The 15452-nt window shown below is 48.5% G+C and overlaps 2 protein-coding genes and 1 long non-coding RNA gene across 10 annotated transcripts in view; 1 reads left to right on the forward strand and 2 right to left on the reverse strand.

The window, feature by feature from the left end:
• Positions 1-366: 366 nt before the first annotated feature.
• Positions 367-5831, reverse strand: LOC141771026 (scavenger receptor cysteine-rich type 1 protein M130-like). Its single transcript, XM_074640888.1, has 7 exons — positions 5379-5831; positions 4657-4798; positions 4338-4370; positions 1618-1902; positions 1114-1437; positions 738-1019; positions 367-644 (listed from the first exon to the last, which is right to left on the reverse strand). Exons 2-7 carry the CDS (start codon positions 4700-4702, stop codon positions 622-624), a joined length of 993 nt encoding a protein of 330 aa, XP_074496989.1. The 5' UTR covers positions 4703-4798; positions 5379-5831; the 3' UTR covers positions 367-621.
• A 7518-nt stretch (positions 5832-13349) lies between these two features.
• LOC141771058 (uncharacterized) overlaps positions 13350-15452 on the forward strand; it is an 8485-nt gene continuing 6382 nt past the window's right edge. Inside the window, exons 1-2 of the long non-coding RNA XR_012594653.1 lie at positions 13350-14660; positions 14706-15452. The exon at positions 14706-15452 is cut by the window's right edge and continues 1075 nt beyond it. This is a non-coding gene — a long non-coding RNA (uncharacterized LOC141771058). The remainder of the gene's footprint in view (positions 14661-14705) is intronic.
• Positions 13351-15452, reverse strand: part of eif4h (eukaryotic translation initiation factor 4h) — a 19248-nt gene continuing 17146 nt past the window's right edge. For 5 of the 8 annotated variants that reach the window (XM_074640951.1, XM_074640948.1, XM_074640946.1 and 2 more), the window contains one exon: positions 13351-14211. In XM_074640951.1, the coding sequence (XP_074497052.1) occupies positions 14140-14211 (72 nt within the window). In that variant the 3' untranslated portion in view covers positions 13351-14139. The remainder of the gene's footprint in view (positions 14212-15452) is intronic. The other 3 variants (XM_074640950.1, XM_074640949.1, XR_012594648.1) reach the window with 2 other exon arrangements.

Consider the following 15452-nt stretch of genomic DNA (forward strand, 5'->3'; position numbering starts at 1 on the left):
CCACCGGCCCGCTGGTCGGACGGCCCGTTGGCCACCGGACCGCTGGCCGGACGGCCCGTTGGCCACCGGACCGCTGGTCGGACGGCCGGCTACTTAGCTAGCTTAGTTTGCTAATTCCACCACGCTACAGGAAATGAGCCCAACAGAGGACAGCGCCGGGTCACGGTCCCTCTGCCTCGCTCCTCGCCACTAGGAGACGACTTCACCTGCAGTAGTCTCCAGCGGTGTAGGGGTTTAATCTGGTCCCGTTGGTTCATGTTAACTTTGTCAACTCCCTCTGGTGATCCTGGAGAGAGAGTGACGGCACATGTTGAGAGGAACTAGATTATCTTCAGCCATCGTTAAAAAAAACAAGACAACAATACCTGCTAGCCAGCGTTAGCTAACGTGTTCAGAGTTATTCTGCCTCCACTGAACAGAAAAAAAACAGAAAAAGGGGTCTATTCAAACCTTTATTTAACCAGGCAAGTCATTAAGAACAAATTCTTTTATATGGTCTATGGTTTTCTTAACGGACTCTCGTCTGAGGCCGTCAGGTCGAGTTCTACAGCAGTTCCTTCTGATCTTTGTTTGGATCAACGATGAGTGAAGCTGAACGCACCCTGAGCCTCGACTCACACCTCACACCGGCTGAACCAGCGGGTCTGTAAACACACAGAGAGAGACATGATAACCACGCTGGAAGAAATATACACATGGAAACATTAATGCCAGAGATGACTCACTGGTGGACTTACCTGAGCAGGTGACCTCCACGATGTAGGGGGAGGATTCTGGTGATACACAGTCCCTCAGAGCAGATCCAAGGCGAACACATACGTGTGTCATCGTCCACACGAGTCTGTCCGAGGACACCTTTCTCCGTCCTACAGAGACAGCAGAGCCACATTCCAGCTCTCGACAGAAGTCGGCCGCGTCCTTCAGGGTCCAGTAAAAGTCGTACAACTGTCTCCACTCTCCCTGTTTTACCTCCAGTGTTCCAGAACAGCGACTGGATCCTCCCACCAACCGGACTGGTTCTGAACAGAAACAAGAGAGTCGTCAGTAAAAAGAATAAAGTGAGTTTCATTAGAACAGAAATGAACCAGATCAGAGCTGCAGCTCCTCTTCTACCTGAGCAGGTGAGTCCAACAGCTTTGCCAGGTGAGCAGGTGTTTCTCTCTGAGCCTGAGCTTCTACAGTCCAGGAGAGCAGACTCAGTTCCTCCACACTGGAACTCTTTGGTCCACATTGAAGCCTCCACGTCTCCATAGAGCGCCCCCTGGAGGACTGAAGGAGCCCCACAGCCAAGCTCCCTACAGACCACCTCAGCATCCTGCTGGTCAAAGTCAGCATCACACACTGAGGACCACGACTGGGTAGACTGGTTAGACTGGTTAGACATCACCTCCAGTCTGCCTGAACACAGACTAGTCCCATTCACCAGCCTGACAGAGTCTGGAGAGAGACAGAGAGCACTGAGCTTCCAGAAACAAGACCTCTTCTTTACCTTTTAGGATGTCATTGTCCTGAATAAGTTCACAGTTCAGTCCAACGGAAACACCGACTGTCACTGTGACGGAGGAAGGAACACACCGGAACCATGACTGTCAGAGATGACCTCACTGATGGACTGACCTGAGCAGGTGATCTCCAGGATGTAGGAAGAGGAATCTGCTGTTAAACAGTACCCCAGACGAGATCTGGAGTAGAAACAGTCAGAATTCATCGTCCATATAGGTCTGTCTGAGGACTCCTTTCTCCATCTTGTAGAAACAGCAGAGCCACAGTCCAGCTCCCTGCAGAATGGAGCAGCGTGCTTCAGGGTCCACTCGTTGTCATACACTGGTTTCCACTGTCCCGACTGTTTCACCTCCAGTGTTCCAGCACAGCGACTGGATCCTCCCACCAACCTGACCGGTTCTGAACAGAAACAGGGGAAAAAGAGTTAGTTTTATTTCCTCAAACCTCTGCAGCAAGTCCGTAGACCTCCGCAGCAAGTCCGTAGACCTCCGCAGCAAGTCCAAAGACCTCTGCAGCAAGTCCGTAGACCTCTGCAGCAAGTCCGTAGACCTCCGCAGCAAGTCCGTAGACCTCCGCAGCAAGTCCAAAGACCTCTGCAGCAAGTCCAAAGACCTCTGCAGCAAGTCCGTAGACCTCCGCAGCAAGTCCGTAGACCTCCGCAGAAAGTCCAAAGACCTCTGCAGCAAGTCCAAAGACCTCTGCAGCAAGTCCAAAGACCTCTACAGCAAGTCCGTAGACCTCCGCAGCAAGTCCGTAGACCTCCGCAGCAAGTCCGTAGACCTCCGCAGCAAGTCCGTAGACCTCCGCAGCAAGTCCAAAGACCTCTGCAGCAAGTCCAAAGACCTCTGCAGCAAGTCCAAAGACCTCTGCAGCAAGTCCGTAGACCTCCGCAGCAAGTCCAAAGACCTCTGCAGCAAGTCCAAAGACCTCTGCAGCAAGTCCAAAGACCTCTGCAGCAAGTCCAAAGACCTCTGCAGCTAGTCCGTAGACCTCTACAGCTAGTCCATAGACCTCTACAGCTAGTCCCTAGACCTCTGCAGGTAGTCCCTAGACCTTACCAACTAGTCCCCAGACCTCTACAGCTAGTCCGTAGACCTCTACAGCTAGTCCATAGACCTCTACAGCTAGTCCCTAGACCTCTGCAGGTAGTCCCTAGACCTCTACAGCTAGTCCCTAGACCTCTACAGATAGTCCATAGACCTCTACAGGAAGTCCCCAGACCTCTACAGCTAGTCCCTAGACCTCTGCAGGTAGTCCCTAGACCTCTACAGCTAGTCCCTAGACCTCTACAGCTAGTCCATAGACCTCTACAGGTAGTCCCCAGACCTCTACAGGTAGTCCGTAGACCTCTACAGGAAGTCCCCAGACCTCTACAGGTAGTCCGTAGACCTCTACAGGTAGTCCCCAGACCTCTACAGGTAGTCCTCAGACCTCTACAGGTAGTCCCCAGACCTCTACAGCTAGTCCTCAGACCTCTACAGGTAGTCCTCAGACCTCTACAGGTAGTCCCCAGACCTCTACAGCTAGTCCTCAGACCTCTACAGGTAGTCCCCAGACCTCTACAGGTAGTCCGTAGACCTCTACAGCTAGTCCGTAGACCTCTACAGGTAGTCCCCAGACCTTACCAACTAGTCTGTAGACCTCTACAGGTAGTCCCCAGACCTCTACAGGTAGTCCGTAGACCTCTACAGCTAGTCCGTAGACCTCTACAGGTAGTCCCTAGACCTCTACAGGTAGTCCGTAGACCTCTGCAGGTAGTCCGTAGACCTCTACAGGTAGTCCCCAGACCTCTACAGGTAGTCCGTAGACCTTTACAGGTAGTCCGTAGACCTCTAGAGGTAGTCCCCAGACCTCTACAGGTAGTCCCCAGACCTCTACAGCTAGTCCGTAGACCTCTACAGCTAGTCCGTAGACCTCTACAGGTAGTCCCCAGACCTTACCAACTAGTCCGTAGACCTCTACAGGTAGTCCCCAGACCTCTACAGGTAGTCCGTAGACCTCTACAGCTAGTCCGTAGACCTCTACAGGTAGTCCCCAGACCTTACCAACTAGTCCGTAGACCTCTACAGGTAGTCCCCAGACCTCTACAGGTAGTCCGTAGACCTCTACAGCTAGTCCGTAGACCTCTACAGGTAGTCCCTAGACCTCTACAGGTAGTCCGTAGACCTCTGCAGGTAGTCCGTAGACCTCTACAGGTAGTCCCCAGACCTCTACAGGTAGTCCCCAGACCTCTACAGGTAGTCCGTAGACCTCTACAGCTAGTCCGTAGACCTCTACAGCTAGTCCGTAGACCTCTACAGGTAGTCCCCAGACCTTACCAACTAGTCCGTAGACCTCTACAGGTAGTCCCCAGACCTCTACAGGTAGTCCGTAGACCTCTACAGGTAGTCCGTAGACCTCTACAGGTAGTCCCCAGACCTCTACAGGTAGTCCGTAGACCTCTACAGGTAGTCCCTAGACCTCTACAGGTAGTCCCTAGACCTCTACAGGTAGTCCGTAGACCTCTACAGGTAGTCCCTAGACCTCTACAGGTAGTCCCTAGACCTCTACAGGTAGTCCGTAGACCTCTACAGGTAGTCCGTAGACCTCTGCAGGTAGTCCGTAGACCTCTACAGGTAGTCCTCAGACCTCTACAGGTAGTCCCCAGACCTCTACAGGTAGTCCGTAGACCTCTACAGGTAGTCCGTAGACCTCTACAGCTAGTCCGTAGACCTCTACAGGTAGTCCCCAGACCTTACCAACTAGTCCGAGTCATCAGTCAGAGAAGAAACATTAGTTTTATTGTGAAACACCAAAAAGACCTCTTCTCTCATATCATCCTCATTTCAACATACCGTTGTGATTGTTGGTGTCTTCTGCCCAGAGACCTGAGATTAGAAAGGAAACATCAACTTCTATAAGAGCAGTATTATTCAACCAGAGCTCCGGACAGAATGGACATGAAGTGTGGCCTGCAGTGTCTCCTGGGTCACGTTGGAGGACCAGTGAATCTGATGTTATCATCAAACTGTCTATGGTTCGGTTCTGGTACTCTGCACAGATCTGACACCTTCCCAAACGCCTACTCACAAGTGTTGGAGACGTATTGTAACACCAGGCGTGAACTGACGTGCTTAGTGACCGGATCACCTGCCGTCACAGTTCAGGTCCTACCTGAGCTCCAGAGCGACACCGAGAGCACCATCAATATGTGATCCATGTCCAGCGTCGTCAGAACCAGCTGGCTTCCACTGTCTGTCCTTGGCTAGTTGTCTTCCTTCCCTAGATGTCGGTTCTGCTGAGTTCTGTCTCTGTGCTGTGAATCAGAGAGGACACATAGAACTAGATAACTTATACTCCCAACAAGTAGTTTACACAACTCGGACTTCAACCACAACTCGCTGCCACCTAACACCATCGGAGCTTGATTCTTTTGGAGGTGGAGGTGGAGGTGGAGGTGGTGTCAGATAGGAGGATACCGTGCAAACCTCCCCTCGTTTTCTCCCCCTTCTCTGGGTTAAATGAAAAATATATGTGAAGTATTGTGTCTTTGTTTAGACCATGGAAATAATTAATATTCAGTTTAAATCTTTACGGGTCAGAAAACGGGACATATTTTATTCGCAGCGGTGGAAGAAGGACTCAGATCGTAGAAATACTACGATGTAGAAATACTCTGTTACAAGTAAAAGTCACGTATCCAAAATGTTTCCCGCTCTGTGACACTACCGACGTTAAGTTTATTTAAATGACATGTTATATCAGACAATAAAAGAGAAGATCAGCGTCTAAAGGAATCAGATGTTATGTTGATGATCTTCTTCTTTCCTTCTATAATAACTAAATATCAGAGACATAAAAAACTGAATAATTCTGACACCAAATGTTTTATTTACCTGTGAAATAGTTTTGTCCCCAAAAGAAGAAGAATGAAATGATTCAAACTTCCCTTTTAGTCGACGTCTTCACAGTGTTGCCTGATAGAGAATAAAACCGTTCAATCTGGACTTTGAATTTGTTTTCCAGAAAAGTGTCAGTGACCCTCGATGACAGCATTGGCAGAGCATTTTGGAACATTTTTCTTGGGCGCTCCCCACATCATCAGCTGTGCTGCTCATCCCACAAATGCATGATCCTTACGAGTGTGACATCATTGTGAAGGTAAATAAACAGACTTTCCAACCATGTAGAATACAATGACCATTAGCATTGTAACAGAGAAATAATCCACCAAACACAAGTTTACGAACTTTCTTTTCCCAGTTAATATATAATCTCACAAATTTTGGAGTTTTAACTCGCAAATTTATGAGTTTATAATCTTGCAATTTCAGATTAGTTAACTCTGAGATTTTAGTCATAAATATACAAGAAAAAACTCAGAAACTTGAGATTATTAAATTGTAAAAAATTTCAAATTTGCGAGAAATAAATTAGTGACGTTAAAACAAATGTGTTAACACATTATCACGTTAATGTTGATATCCCTGATACATATATATCTTATGTTATGAGATTCTATTGTCAGAAAGAGTCCCATCATGAGACTAAAGGTGTCCCGTTACGAGACTAAACGTGTCCCGTTACGAGACTAAACGTGTCCCGTCAGGAGACTAAACAAGTCCCGTCAGGAGACTAAAGGTGTCCCGTCAGGAGACTAAAGGTGTCCCGTCAGGAGACTAAACGTGTCCCGTCAGGAGACTAAAGGTGTCCCGTTACGAGACTAAACCTGTCCCGTCAGGAGACTAAAGGTGTCCCGTCAGGATACTAAAGGTGTCCCGTCAGGAGACTAAAGGTGTCCCGTCAGGATACTAAACGTGTCCCGTCAGGAGACTAAAGGTGTCCCGTTACGAGACTAAACCTGTCCCGTCAGGAGACTAAAGGTGTCCCGTCAGGAGACTAAAGGTGTCCCGTCAGGAGACTAAACGTGTCCCGTTACGAGACTAAACCTGTCCCGTCAGGAGACTAAAGGTGTCCCGTCAGGATACTAAAGGTGTCCCGTCAGGAGACTAAAGGTGTCCCGTCAGGATACTAAACGTGTCCCGTCAGGAGACTAAAGGTGTCCCATTACGAGACTAAACCTGTCCCGTCAGGAGACTAAAGGTGTCCCGTTACGAGACTAAACCTGTCCCGTCAGGAGACTAAAGGTGTCCCGTCAGGAGACTAAAGGTGTCCCGTCAGGAGACTAAAGGTGTCCCGTCAGGATACTAAACGTGTCCCGTCAGGAGACTAAAGGTGTCCCATTACGAGACTAAACCTGTCCCGTCAGGAGACTAAAGGTGTCCCGTTACGAGACTAAACCTGTCCCGTCAGGAGACTAAAGGTGTCCCGTCAGGATACTAAAGGTGTCCCGTCAGGAGACTAAAGGTGTCCCGTCAGGATACTAAACGTGTCCCGTTACGAGACTAAACCTGTCCCGTCAGGAGACTAAAGGTGTCCCGTCAGGATACTAAAGGTGTCCCGTCAGGAGACTAAAGGTGTCCCATTACGAGACTAAACCTGTCCCGTCAGGAGACTAAAGGTGTCCCGTTACGAGACTAAACGTGTCCCGTCAGGAGACTAAAGGTGTCCCGTTACGAGACTAAACCTGTCCCGTCAGGAGACTAAAGGTGTCCCATTACGAGACTAAACGTGTCCCGTCAGGAGACTAAAGGTGTCCCGTTACGAGACTAAACCTGTCCCGTCAGGAGACTAAAGGTGTCCCGTCAGGATACTAAAGGTGTCCCGTCAGGAGACTAAAGGTGTCCCGTCAGGATACTAAACGTGTCCCGTCAGGAGACTAAAGGTGTCCCGTCAGGAGACTAAAGGTGTCCCGTCAGGAGACTAAACCTGTCCCGTTACGAGACTAAACCTGTCCCGTCAGGAGACTAAAGGTGTCCCGTCAGGATACTAAAGGTGTCCCGTCAGGAGACTAAAGGTGTCCCGTCAGGATACTAAACGTGTCCCGTCAGGAGACTAAAGGTGTCCCATTACGAGACTAAACCTGTCCCGTCAGGAGACTAAAGGTGTCCCGTCAGGATACTAAAGGTGTCCCGTCAGGAGACTAAAGGTGTCCCGTCAGGATACTAAACGTGTCCCGTCAGGAGACTAAAGGTGTCCCATTACGAGACTAAACCTGTCCCGTCAGGAGACTAAAGGTGTCCCGTTACGAGACTAAACCTGTCCCGTCAGGAGACTAAAGGTGTCCCGTCAGGAGACTAAAGGTGTCCCGTCAGGAGACTAAAGGTGTCCCGTCAGGATACTAAACGTGTCCCGTCAGGAGACTAAAGGTGTCCCATTACGAGACTAAACCTGTCCCGTCAGGAGACTAAAGGTGTCCCGTTACGAGACTAAACCTGTCCCGTCAGGAGACTAAAGGTGTCCCGTCAGGATACTAAAGGTGTCCCGTCAGGAGACTAAAGGTGTCCCGTCAGGATACTAAACGTGTCCCGTTACGAGACTAAACCTGTCCCGTCAGGAGACTAAAGGTGTCCCGTCAGGATACTAAAGGTGTCCCGTCAGGAGACTAAAGGTGTCCCGTTACGAGACTAAACGTGTCCCGTCAGGAGACTAAAGGTGTCCCGTTACGAGACTAAACCTGTCCCGTCAGGAGACTAAAGGTGTCCCATTACGAGACTAAACGTGTCCCGTCAGGAGACTAAAGGTGTCCCGTTACGAGACTAAACCTGTCCCGTCAGGAGACTAAAGGTGTCCCGTCAGGAGACTAAAGGTGTCCCGTCAGGAGACTAAAGGTGTCCCGTCAGGAGACTAAAGGTGTCCCGTCAGGAGACTAAAGGTGTCCCGTCAGGAGACTAAACGTGTCCCGTCAGGAGACTAAAGGTGTCCCGTTACGAGACTAAACCTGTCCCGTCAGGAGACTAAAGGTGTCCCGTCAGGATACTAAAGGTGTCCCGTCAGGAGACTAAAGGTGTCCCGTCAGGATACTAAACGTGTCCCGTCAGGATACTAAACGTGTCCCGTCAGGAGACTAAAGGTGTCCCGTTACGAGACTAAACCTGTCCCGTCAGGAGACTAAAGGTGTCCCGTCAGGAGACTAAAGGTGTCCCGTCAGGAGACTAAACCTGTCCCGTTACGAGACTAAACCTGTCCCGTCAGGAGACTAAAGGTGTCCCGTCAGGATACTAAAGGTGTCCCGTCAGGAGACTAAAGGTGTCCCGTCAGGATACTAAACGTGTCCCGTCAGGAGACTAAAGGTGTCCCATTACGAGACTAAACCTGTCCCGTCAGGAGACTAAAGGTGTCCTGTTACGAGACTAAACGTGTCCCGTCAGGAGACTAAAGGTGTCCCGTTACGAGACTAAACCTGTCCCGTCAGGAGACTAAAGGTGTCCCGTCAGGAGACTAAAGGTGTCCCATTACGAGACTAAACGTGTCCCGTCAGGAGACTAAAGGTGTCCCGTTACGAGACTAAACCTGTCCTGTCAGGAGACTAAAGGTGTCCCGTCAGGAGACTAAAGGTGTCCCGTCAGGATACTAAACGTGTCCCGTCAGGAGACTAAAGGTGTCCCATTACGAGACTAAACCTGTCCCGTCAGGAGACTAAAGGTGTCCCGTTACGAGACTAAACCTGTCCTGTCAGGAGACTAAAGGTGTCCCGTCAGGAGACTAAAGGTGTCCCGTCAGGAGACTAAAGGTGTCCCGTCAGGATACTAAACGTGTCCCGTCAGGAGACTAAACGTGTCCCGTCAGGAGACTAAAGGTGTCCCGTCAGGAGACTAAAGGTGTCCCGTCAGGAGACTAAACGTGTCCCGTCAGGAGACTAAAGGTGTCCCGTCAGGATACTAAATGTGTCCCGTCAGGAGACTAAAGGTGTCCCGTCAGGATACTAAACGTGTCCCGTCAGGAGACTAAAGGTGTCCCGTTACGAGACTAAACCTGTCCCGTCAGGAGACTAAAGGTGTCCCGTTACGAGACTAAACCTGTCCCGTTACGAGACTAAACCTGTCCCGTCAGGAGACTAAAGGTGTCCCGTTAGGAGACTAAAGGTGTCCCGTCAGGAGACTAAACGTGTCCCGTCAGGAGACTAAAGGTGTCCCGTCAGGATACTAAACGTGTCCCGTCAGGAGACTAAAGGTGTCCCGTCAGGATACTAAAGGTGTCCCGTCAGGAGACTAAACGTGTCCCGTCAGGAGACTAAACGTGTCCCGTCAGGAGACTAAAGGTGTCCCGTTACGAGACTAAAGGTGTCCCGTCAGGATACTAAACGTGTCCCGTCAGGAGACTAAAGGTGTCCCGTTACGAGACTAAACGTGTCCCGTCAGGATACTAAACGTGTCCCGTCAGGAGACTAAAGGTGTCCCGTCAGGATACTAAACGTGTCCCGTCAGGAGACTAAAGGTGTCCCGTTACGAGACTAAAGGTGTCCCGTCAGGAGACTAAACGTGTCCCGTTAGGAGACTAAACCTGTCCCGTCAGGAGACTAAAGGTGTCCCGTCAGGAGACTAAAGGTGTCCCGTTAGGAGACTAAACCTGTCCCGTCAGGAGACTAAACCTGTCCCGTCAGGAGACTAAAGGTGTCCCGTCAGGAGACTAAAGGTGTCCCGTCAGGAGACTAAAGGTGTCCCGTCAGGATACTAAACGTGTCCCGTCAGGAGACTAAAGGTGTCCCATTACGAGACTAAAGGTGTCCCGTTACGAGACTAAACCTGTCCCGTCAGGAGACTAAAGGTGTCCCGTCAGGAGACTAAAGGTGTCCCGTCAGGAGACTAAAGGTGTCCCGTCAGGATACTAAACGTGTCCCGTCAGGAGACTAAAGGTGTCCCGTCAGGAGACTAAACGTGTCCCGTTACGAGACTAAAGGTGTCCCGTCAGGAGACTAAACGTGTCCCGTTACGAGACTAAACCTGTCCCGTCAGGAGACTAAAGGTGTCCCGTCAGGAGACTAAACCTGTCCCGTCAGGAGACTAAAGGTGTCCCGTCAGGAGACTAAAGGTGTCCCGTCAGGAGACTAAACGTGTCCCGTTACGAGACTAAACCTGTCCCGTCAGGAGACTAAAGGTGTCCCATTACGAGACTAAACCTGTCCCGTCAGGAGACTAAAGGTGTCCCGTCAGGAGACTAAAGGTGTCCCGTCAGGAGACTAAAGGTGTCCCGTCAGGATACTAAACGTGTCCCGTCAGGAGACTAAAGGTGTCCCATTACGAGACTAAACCTGTCCCGTCAGGAGACTAAAGGTGTCCCGTTACGAGACTAAACCTGTCCCGTCAGGAGACTAAAGGTGTCCCGTCAGGAGACTAAAGGTGTCCCGTCAGGAGACTAAAGGTGTCCCGTCAGGATACTAAACGTGTCCCGTCAGGAGACTAAAGGTGTCCCATTACGAGACTAAACCTGTCCCGTCAGGAGACTAAAGGTGTCCCGTTACGAGACTAAACCTGTCCCGTCAGGAGACTAAAGGTGTCCCGTCAGGATACTAAAGGTGTCCCGTCAGGAGACTAAAGGTGTCCCGTCAGGAGACTAAAGGTGTCCCGTCAGGATACTAAACGTGTCCCGTTACGAGACTAAACCTGTCCCGTCAGGAGACTAAAGGTGTCCCGTCAGGATACTAAAGGTGTCCCGTCAGGAGACTAAAGGTGTCCCATTACGAGACTAAACCTGTCCCGTCAGGAGACTAAAGGTGTCCCGTTACGAGACTAAACGTGTCCCGTCAGGAGACTAAAGGTGTCCCGTTACGAGACTAAACCTGTCCCGTCAGGAGACTAAAGGTGTCCCATTACGAGACTAAACGTGTCCCGTCAGGAGACTAAAGGTGTCCCGTTACGAGACTAAACCTGTCCCGTCAGGAGACTAAAGGTGTCCCGTCAGGAGACTAAAGGTGTCCCGTCAGGAGACTAAAGGTGTCCCGTCAGGAGACTAAAGGTGTCCCGTCAGGAGACTAAAGGTGTCCCGTCAGGAGACTAAACGTGTCCCGTCAGGAGACTAAAGGTGTCCCGTTACGAGACTAAACCTGTCCCGTCAGGAGACTAAAGGTGTCCCGTCAGGATACTAAAGGTGTCCCGTCAGGAGACTAAAGGTGTCCCGTCAGGATACTAAACGTGTCCCGTCAGGATACTAAACGTGTCCCGTCAGGAGACTAAAGGTGTCCCATTACGAGACTAAACCTGTCCCGTCAGGAGACTAAAGGTGTCCCGTCAGGAGACTAAAGGTGTCCCGTCAGGAGACTAAACCTGTCCCGTTACGAGACTAAACCTGTCCCGTCAGGAGACTAAAGGTGTCCCGTCAGGATACTAAAGGTGTCCCGTCAGGAGACTAAAGGTGTCCCGTCAGGATACTAAACGTGTCCCGTCAGGAGACTAAAGGTGTCCCATTACGAGACTAAACCTGTCCCGTCAGGAGACTAAAGGTGTCCTGTTACGAGACTAAACGTGTCCCGTCAGGAGACTAAAGGTGTCCCGTTACGAGACTAAACCTGTCCCGTCAGGAGACTAAAGGTGTCCCGTTACGAGACTAAAGGTGTCCCGTTACGAGACTAAACCTGTCCCGTCAGGAGACTAAAGGTGTCCCGTCAGGAGACTAAACGTGTCCCGTCAGGAGACTAAAGGTGTCCCGTTACGAGACTAAACCTGTCCCGTCAGGAGACTAAAGGTGTCCCGTCAGGAGACTAAACGTGTCCCGTTACGAGACTAAAGGTGTCCCGTTACGAGACTAAACCTGTCCCGTTACGAGACTAAACCTGTCCCGTCAGGAGACTAAAGGTGTCCCGTTAGGAGACTAAAGGTGTCCCGTCAGGAGACTAAACGTGTCCCGTCAGGAGACTAAAGGTGTCCCGTCAGGATACTAAACGTGTCCCGTCAGGAGACTAAAGGTGTCCCGTCAGGATACTAAAGGTGTCCCGTCAGGAGACTAAACGTGTCCCGTCAGGAGACTAAAGGTGTCCCGTCAGGATACTAAACGTGTCCCGTCAGGAGACTAAAGGTGTCCCGTTACGAGACTAAAGGTGTCCCGTCAGGAGACTAAACGTGTCCCGTTAGGAGACTAAACCTGTCCCGTCAGGAGACTAAAGGTGTCCCGTCAGGAGACTAAAGGTGTCCCGTCAGGAGACTAAAGGTGTCCCGTTAGGAGACTAAACCTGTCCCGTCAGGAGACTAAACCTGTCCCGTCAGGAGACTAAAGGTGTCCCGTCAGGAGACTAAAGGTGTCCCGTTAGGAGACTAAACCTGTCCCGTCAGGAGACTAAACCTGTCCCGTCAGGAGACTAAAGGTGTCCCGTCAGGAGACTAAAGGTGTCCCGTTAGGAGACTAAACCTGTCCCATCAGGAGACTAAACCTGTCCCGTCAGGAGACTAAAGGTGTCCCGTCAGGAGACTAAACCTGTCCCGTTAGGAGACTAAAGGTGTCCCATTACGAGACTAAACCTGTCCCGTCAGGAGACTAAAGGTGTCCCGTTACGAGACTAAACCTGTCCCGTTACGAGACTAAACCTGTCCCGTCAGGAGACTAAAGGTGTCCCGTCAGGAGACTAAACGTGTCCCGTCAGGAGACTAAAGGTGTCCCGTCAGGATACTAAACGTGTCCCGTCAGGAGACTAAAGGTGTCCCGTTACGAGACTAAACCTGTCCCGTCAGGAGACTAAAGGTGTCCCGTCAGGAGACTAAAGGTGTCCCGTTAGGAGACTAAACCTGTCCCGTCAGGAGACTAAACCTGTCCCGTCAGGAGACTAAAGGTGTCCCGTCAGGAGACTAAACCTGTCCCGTCAGGAGACTAAACCTGTCCCGTTAGGAGACTAAACGTGTAATTCAGTGTGAAAGTGAGAGTTGCGAGTCATCAGTGAACAGTTTCATAATAAATATTGAAAGATGAAATAAAGACGTCGTCCACAGACACAGAACGAGCTTTATTGTCCCCCCCGACCCGTAAAGTAAACACATGTCGTTGATGATGAGAGTTTTATTGCCATAAACAGTGAAGGAAATAAAAATGAACAAAAAGAAAAAGTTAAAACAGCCGTTTTTATTCTACAGTACAGTAAAGCAAACGTCCAGGAGAACAAACAAACTGTTTATCAGCGGCACAAACGTTGTCAAAGCGGCGCAGACCCAAACCGACCCAAACCGACCAAAACCACCGATTGAAGGTTTAAACCCCCGTTCGCCGGACCCTCTACGGACCCGATCCTGATCCCGATCCACGCGGACCTGAAAACCTTCACCTGGACCAGGTTTACGCTCTGTGTCTCAGAAAATTAAAGATGAAAATTAAGGAATGCAAAAAATGACAGTTTTAAAACTATAAACCAAACTTCATTGTTGGAGAATCAGAATCATCATGATCAGAACAATTTGGACTTTTTGCAGTTCATTCAAAACTTTTCATCAATTTTTACAAAAGTGTTTTTGTGGCAGTCGGCTTCTACAAGATGAACACTGAAATAACAAAAACAGCACAAAAACCTTTAAATCTCTTCGCTCCTGCCGGTAACACGGGTGATGTGTTAGCGCCACCGTCTGGTCGGGGGAGGGGGGGGTATGTGGCTGCTGATTTAAATGAGTCAGTGCTGCAATCAAAGACAGATGGAAGAAGAACAAACGGGAGGAGATGAAGAAAAAAAGGAAGGAAACAATAAAAATTAAGGAAAACAGGGCAAAGAAACATTATTTTATGTCCCTCTCTTTCCTTCCTTCCTCCCATGAACGCTGCGTTTCAATCATCAATAATCAATAATCAATCAGTCGTATCGGAGCCACCGGGTGATAAATGATGGACAGAGTGAGGAGGAAGAGGGGAGAAAGAAACCTGAGAAGATGGAAAACAAACAGAAATGAGGAAAGACGGGAACAAAGAAGAGAAGTTAAATCTTTCTTTCCCTCCGTTGTTTTCTTTAAAATGAATCTTTTCTGTCGTTAAACTGTGTCGGTGAGGAAATATAAAAGAATGACAAAGAAAAGAGCTCCAAAAACAGAAATTAAAGATAAAAACACATTTTCTTTGTCTCTCGTTACATTTTCCCATCTAGTCTTCTTTCTACGACAGCGTATCAGAGCTGCTGTAGCAGAGCAAATAAAGAATAAAAATACAAAGCCGGGAGAGGGGGGGAATATTCAGAGAAAAAAAATTGAATTTCAGAGATTATAAAGTGATAAATATGTGAGAAAAAACTCGGAAATTTACACGGTTATAAAGTCGTAAATTTGCAAGACAAAACTCGTAAAAAAAAAAGATGAAATTTAAGGGATTATACAGTTGTGAATTTGTGAGAAACTTGCAAGAAATTTGCAAGAAAAACTCAGAAATATCTAAGATTATTAAGGTCGTAAATTTGCCAGAAAAAAACTCAGAAATTTGCAAGAAAAAAATAAGACATATGCGAGATTGTTACGTCATAAATTTACGAGAAAAAACTCGAAAATGTTCAAGATTGTAAAGTCGTAATTTTAGGAGAAAAAAAAACTGAAATTTGCGAGATTGTAAAGTTGTGAATTTGCGAGAAAAAATCTCGGAAAATAGTGGCGTACAAACCGTGTCAATGAAAATCTGTTAAAAAAAAAATAAGACATTTGCGAGATTGTCATAAAAACTCAAAAATGTTCAAGATTGTTAAGTCGTAATTTTAGGAGAAAAAAACCCAGAAATTTGCGAGATTATAAAGTCGTAAATTTGCAAGACAAAACTCGTAAAAAAAAGAAGAAATTTAAGAGATCATACAGTTGTGAATTTGCGAGAAAAAGTCTTGGAAATTCTCTGAGTTTATAAAATAAATTTAAAATATCCAAGATTATTAAAATCGTACATTTGCAAGAAAAAAACTCAAATTTGCAAGAAAAAAATAAAACATTTGCGAGATTGTTCCGTCATAAATTTACGAGAAAAAACCCCCAGAAATTTGCGAGATTATAAAGTTGTGAATTTGCGAGGAAAAAACTCGGAAAATAGTGTCGTACAAACCGTGTTAATGAAAATCAGTTATTTTTGTGTTTCGGAACCATCGTCTCTACTTTGCTGTAACTCTTATATCAGTATCTACGTTAATAAAAGAA

This window comes from Sebastes fasciatus, chromosome 7 (assembly GCF_043250625.1).
Source record: "Sebastes fasciatus isolate fSebFas1 chromosome 7, fSebFas1.pri, whole genome shotgun sequence".
NCBI classification, from domain to species: domain Eukaryota; kingdom Metazoa; phylum Chordata; class Actinopteri; order Perciformes; family Sebastidae; genus Sebastes; species Sebastes fasciatus.

What these genes read in the sequence shown, in the direction of transcription:
- LOC141771026 (XM_074640888.1), bottom strand. Translation starts at nt 4,702, where the DNA reads ATGGATCACATATTGATGGTGCTCTCGGTGTCGCTCTGGAGCTCAG. An exon ending in AGACACCAACAATCACAACG is followed by an intron (nt 1,903 to 4,337) that starts GTATGTTGAAAT and finishes GTTTCTGTTCAG; the next exon opens with AACCGGTCAGGTTGGTGGGA. An exon ending in CCTGGAGATCACCTGCTCAG is followed by an intron (nt 1,438 to 1,617) that starts GTCAGTCCATCA and finishes GTCTCTCTCCAG; the next exon opens with ACTCTGTCAGGCTGGTGAAT.